The sequence below is a fragment of the Phasianus colchicus genome, chromosome 7 (genome assembly GCF_987193195.1).
Source record: "Phasianus colchicus chromosome 7, bPhaCol1.hap1.1, whole genome shotgun sequence".
Taxonomy (NCBI): domain Eukaryota; kingdom Metazoa; phylum Chordata; class Aves; order Galliformes; family Phasianidae; genus Phasianus; species Phasianus colchicus.
The window spans coordinates 25,328,849-25,334,848 of record NC_143442.1 but is presented as its reverse complement, the minus strand read 5'-3'; the positions used below and the strand labels follow the sequence as shown (position 1 = coordinate 25,334,848).

Sequence of the window (6,000 nt, the reverse complement as noted above, 5' to 3'; positions counted from 1 at the left end):
TGTATGTGGATGTTTGTTTGTTTATTTATTTTAATTGGAATGTGGTTAGAGAAATGATGGTCTGAAATGCTGATTTGTGACACAGGAGGCTGAGCAGCTTCTTTTCAGCACAGGAGTGTTGTGGCCATAGCAGTGGGAGGGAGGAGGCCAGCGAATGCCTGTGGAGCCTTTGTGCTCCAGGACTCTGTGCCCTTATTTGGGAGATGCTGGTCTCCTTCCTTCCTGTGGCTTAAGGAAGGAGTGTCTATTTAAATGACTTCGCTAATTTAAGTTAGGGTAAGGCAAGTCGACTGTTCTTGATTTAAAAAAAACAAAAACAAACAAAAAAACCCACAGAAAACAACAAAACCCAACAAACTTTAAATATAAGCATGATGTGTGTTTGATGCTGTTTAATAGATGTTTTTTCCTGCTAAGTGTAAATCTTCATGGGTCTTGGTGGCACTTAGCAGTATTCACAAGCTAATGAGCTGCTAATTATCAGCCCTATCCAGGCTAATTAGTTCTGCTAAGAGTGTATTAATCTAGACAGAGCTCTGAGCTAATGCAGCTTTCTGCTTTTAGGCCTGGAACTGATGTGGTCAAAACACAAATCTCTTTGACTTTTGGCCATCCTGCGTGTGCCTGCTCCAGGTGCTGTGAGAGTTGTTTTACCCCTGGCACCCAGTCTCTAGGTCCCAAGAATGTGCATGCTTGATTTTTCCCTATTTGAACTTAGCTTCCCTGTATGTCCCTCAAGCATGGCAGCACCGTGGACGTAGCTTCAAGAAGGAGAGGTTAGAGGGCAGCAGGCATGGTGAGACAGAGCTTGGCAATGAGACACCCCCTTATTGCACCCCAGGGAGTGTAATAACCCTCCCTTCCTTCCTGAAGTGAGCTCAATACAGCTCTTCAATAGTTCCAGCCTTAAAGCCATTCTCTATTAAAGTTTTCCAAATCAGCTGCTGAGAGATAAAGATCTGCAGCTCTATGACAGTATGGGTTATGGTGTATTTTGTTTTGCTCATAGGATGTGTTATCTTTCTGGGATTTAGGTTGCCACACCATTTCACACAGGTTCCCAGCAATACTCTAGAGAGAAATGTGCAGCAGTCGCTCTGCAGCAGCCTATTAGCACTGATTTATTAAATATCACAGTTCTGTTTACGCAGGCAAGCAAAGTAGTTGTTGCAAACTAGTGTCAGTGTCCTAAAACAAAGAATGCGAGTAATCCAGGAGAAAAAAAGTAATCGAGGTCAGTTGGCTTGCTTTGCAGTCTGATGGGAAACAGTACTAAGTTCCCTAGGTGGCATATTAGAGGGACGCTACTGACATTTGGTTATAAGTGGTATCCTTACATCTGGTGGCCCACCCTGCTCTCTGATCAAGAAGAGATAACGCACTGTGACTGTGAAAACAATGATGCAGATAAACATATTTATCTGGGAAAGAGCCCATGCTGACATGATGCTTTGCTTTGCTTTACAGGTGAACTTCTATCGCTATGAGCGTGCTTTCTAGAGTGACTACATCCAACTTTGTCATGAATGTTCAGTCTCACATCTGAAGAAAAGGATTGGTTGAATTCCTCTCTGCCAGTAAGGATTGTGGTTGATGTGTGACTTGTCCTACCATCTCTGAATTAGTGGTGTGCAAAGGGCAGATGTGAAGCAACCATTTCCATTGGGCCCACTGGCAGCACAGGACATGGAAGCTCTTGAAGTTGATGATATTAGCCCTGCCTTGGAAGTGACTGAAGACTTCTTCAACAGTTTCGATACTAAGCTTGAGAAGATTGTGCAGCCCTCTGGGGTGTTTGGTGTCCAGGAGGTGCCTGAGCTGGTTGGGCATGAGGTGTTTGATCAGATAACAGAGAGCAGGAATCTAAGGAACGTTGCCTCCTTAGCCAAAAGTAGCCTCCTTTGGGATCACTGCAAAAATGGCCTCTTGGAAACAAAAGCCCAGACGGCACTCTCTGCCAAAGATCAGCACGTGCTGCGGAGGGGAACAGCTGCTGACAACCTTGCGTGGGCAGGGGAGGGAGAGACTGCTGCTTTTAACATCTTCAACATCTGCCAGCGGAGGAGGGACAGGCCTCGGTCAGTGAATGACATCCTGGTGCAAAATGAAGAAGCCTCAACGTTCAAGCCAGGACACAACCGCTCACGCTCTGATATCAGCCATGTAAACTGGGGAGTCGTCTTCACTGGCACTTCTCTGCAGCAGCCAGCTCTGCCAGGTCAGGACAATAACTGTGCTCTGCTCTCCTACCTGGCACTAAACAAGGGACAAGACATCCAAGGAAACACAGGTTTGTATGGATATGTTATTGTTTCTATAGAAGTGGAGGCTTTTCTGTTTGTTTTTAATATTTACCTCCAAAAGGAGCTGCTTGTTTCAAAACAAACAACAACAAACACAAAAAACCCCTATGAGTTAACTCTTAGGATGATGTAAAACAGCATGACTTGTCTTTGATACAGCTCTGTCTGTTTGCCTGGCAAAGAGGTCAGTGTTTAAAACAATCTTCTTCTGTTTGAGAAACTAAGCTTGTTTTCCTTTTTGCTCTTATTTCATTCATTTGTACTGGGGAAAAATCATTTCCTAAACTAAACAACTTTGCATGCTAAAGCAATGACAAACTAAGTCAGCTTTTATAAAGTAATTAAAGAGCAGCCATTAAAAAGAGAGTAGGTATATGAAGTTTTACTGTGAAGCCTGAGATCTCTGTTCTGTTTCTTTAAGAAATGCTGGCTATTCAGTCTGTAAACAATTAACAAAAACTCAAGCATGCTATTTGTGCTTGTCAGTATTAAGGCTTCTCTGCCTGCTTTGTGTGGTGTAGAGGAGGTTATTAGATTGAGGCAGGTGTTCCCAGTGAGCTGTATGAGGTGATATTTCAGCAAGTGATAGTTTTTCCTTTTCCTTTCTCAAGCAGCACGCTGGAAGAGGTTGTGCTCAGGGCTTCAGAAACATTCCACCACTTTCTCCATCTCTATGACTTATTTTGTAAATGTCAGAAGTGGACTGGGGTCAAAGCTGTATTCAAAATATCTTTTGTACAGGAGACTCAGTAGGGTTGATTCCTGGGATCTTAGAAGTGCAGAAGGAAGGGTGGGAAATGGGCTGATAAGAGTGGCTGACAAACTTCTGCCAGGACCCTGCTGCAGCCCTGCAGCAGTCAGTACCTCTAAGATGCTCAGCTCACACTTTCCTACTGCTTCTTGTGAAGGCGTGAGGCATCTGTCAGTGCTTGCTGTGTGCTCTCCCAGAGTCCTTCTGCATGGGATGTCTGTCTTAGAATGATGGTACCTCCTTTGGGGAATGAGACCTGTGGTCTGAAAATGAACTTCTAACCTGTTTCCCTGGCATATTCTGTTCTGTTGCTGTGCACGGTTCAGACGGTAGCTGTGGTATTTCTTCCCTTTGTATTTACTGGAGAGCCTACCTTAGACTTTGCTGTTACTTTGAGCTGAGCTTAAAACAGAAAAGTAAAACCAAGAAAGTAAGTGTTGCAGGAATGTGTACCTGGAACTGGTAACTGTAATCCACAACAGACCAAAAAATGTATTTGCAGGTTGGCTGAAAGCTGCTGGGGTAGTGGAAAAAGTCATGGAAGCATCTTTCTCCAGGCCTTTGATGTAGATTAAACCAGTGCATATGAGGTACAGAGAGCAGCTTGCAGCTGCTCTTGTTAGTCCCTGTGGCAGTGAAGGACTTCCCTCTGGAGCCTGCAGAGGTCTCCCCGTCCTCCGAGGCCGGCCAAGTTGCAGCACAGATTAGCTCTTCACAATCACAATTATTATTTTTTCATCATCTTCATATTATATTTATTACTCTGAGCTTATCTGTTCCTCCTGCTTACTTTCTCATAATACAAATAAAATGAAACTGGATCCATTCCATGTTCTGTGAAGGAAAAGCTCTGAAAGAAGTTGTGCCTTCTGGGGCTGTATCTGCTCAGGCCTGCTGGTAATGCAGCTAGTGTACCAGAAATGAGCACTGGAGAGCAGCGTCAAGCAGTAAGTGGAGCTAGAAAAGAAAGAAGTTGCAAGCAAATTCAAGGCAGGCTTTTGTATTTCTGGGCATGTGTCCTGGCAAACAAAGGGAGAATACTGCTTCTGTAGCATCTTGAGAAAGCTCGCTTAGACCATTAAAACATAGTGCATGAGTAGTTATCTTTGACAGTCATGTGGATGTTTTCATTCAAACACAACCAGTCCTAGGAGCGTGAGTGCTATAGTGTTTTTCCCAGGTAGCTGCTTATTTTGCCTGCCATGCCTGTGAGCACGGGGCACTGAAGAGCTTTCACTGAGCGGAGAAGGATCTGTGTGCTGAAAGTGTCCCAGCTGCAGAGAGCTGATGGCCTGGTGCCCCTTGCCAGCAGGCTGTGCGGGTAGGAAATCAGACAGCCCCCCTGGTTTTGTCAGGATGCTGCATCTGTGGTTTGGTTGCAGTGCTGCAACATGGCAAAATAGTCATGTTGAAAAAAATGATTGCCTTAAAATAGCTAACAAGACCAAAGTCTACTGACTTTCACCTGCCTCTCTCTCATTCTGCCTCTCTGATTTACCACTGTTTCCCTTTCTTTGCATCTTTTTACCTGTCTGGGAACCTAGCCATCGTTTATAACACTGCAAAGGTCTGATCACGTCTTCAGGAGTAGTATAGAGAATAAATATTTCAAAAGAGGTTTGGTTCCCAACTTCATGCAACTCTTGGATATCTGACATGTAGTGGAAATGTTAAGTCACTGCTTTTAACAGTGATTGAGCACCTGGTAGGAAGGCAGGGCCAACCCAGGGGAGCTCAGGTGCATGCAATGCAATGCCATGCCGTGCCATGCACCTGAGTGACTGGAAGGGATCAAGCCAGGATCCATCCCTTCCCAGACCTCATTTAAGGGTTGGCCGTGGAGATAACACTTGCTGGAGATCCCTGTGTACCTGATGCCTTTTGAAGTTAAGCAGCTTCTTTCCTTTATTTCAGTGCCCCCAGCTGTTGTATTTGAGCAAACCCTCACTTGCTGCAGCTTAAGACCTCACTCTCTGCTGTCATTGCTGTGTTATCCATTGTGTCACACTGGCAAACTTCTCTAGTATATTTTTGTGGAGGAAAAACGTATCTAAATTTCTATTCGTGAGCAGCACAATAGTGGTTCACAGACTGAGGATTGGTACTGATCTTTGAGTTTTACAAAGCTGCTTTATCCTACTTCAGGGATCATGTTGACTGGAAGGATTTCATTTTTCTACTCCTATACTGACCTTATGTGGCATAAAGCAGTCTCAATTCCAGCTTAACCAAACACTGCCATGCACGTAGTACTCAGTAGCTGGGTAAGGAGCAGGTTGAAGGGATGCTGAGGAAGTGCACGTGAATTGGTGAGGGAAATTGCAAGGGTTTTCTTCTTTGCCTAAATTGATTGATGGACATAGGTGCATCATCGTGATGTTAATGCAAGCTCCTGGGCCTACAGATTTTCAGCAACACTTGCAATCTGGGTTCAGTTGAGAGTAGGTTAATCCTTACGCAAAGGAGTTGATTTATATCTCGCTGCTATTTGACATGGCTGTCAAGTGTGATAGGCCTTGGTGCTGGTAGTAGGGAGTCTGTACCAGAAATCAACAAGTGTCATCTCCCGGGGAAAGATATTGTTTAGGTTATATCTGTAAGCATTTGTATGCAAGTGCTTAGTGTTATTACAGCCAGAGGCTGCTGAAATCACAGCCATAAGACCTGCAGGGTCTGGCTGCTTTGAATTGCAAAATCATATCATAATCGAGAGCTTCTTGGAGCCTTTGAATAGGTGCCATTGAGAAGTTGACACTCAAATTGTTCTTTGATCAGAATGGGAATTTCTTCCTGAAATGTAATTCTTAACTTTTTAATGCAAATTGACAGGGAAATGGGAGTCATTGAAATTAAAACAAAATCCCAATCCTAATTCATCTCTCTTCAGCTTTGTTAGAAAATTATTTAATCTGCTTGAAAAATGGGGGAATCTTTGTTTGCCAGATA

At 44.0% G+C, this 6,000-nt stretch overlaps 1 protein-coding gene across 1 annotated transcript in view; it reads left to right on the top strand.

The window, feature by feature from the left end:
* The first annotated feature begins 1,673 nt into the window (after window positions 1-1,673).
* PLEKHM3 (pleckstrin homology domain containing M3) overlaps window positions 1,674-6,000 on the top strand; it is a 76,557-nt gene continuing 72,230 nt past the window's right edge. Inside the window, exon 1 of the mRNA XM_031601253.2 lies at window positions 1,674-2,290. Within this exon, the coding sequence (XP_031457113.2) occupies window positions 1,687-2,290 (604 nt within the window). The 5' untranslated portion in view covers window positions 1,674-1,686. The remainder of the gene's footprint in view (window positions 2,291-6,000) is intronic.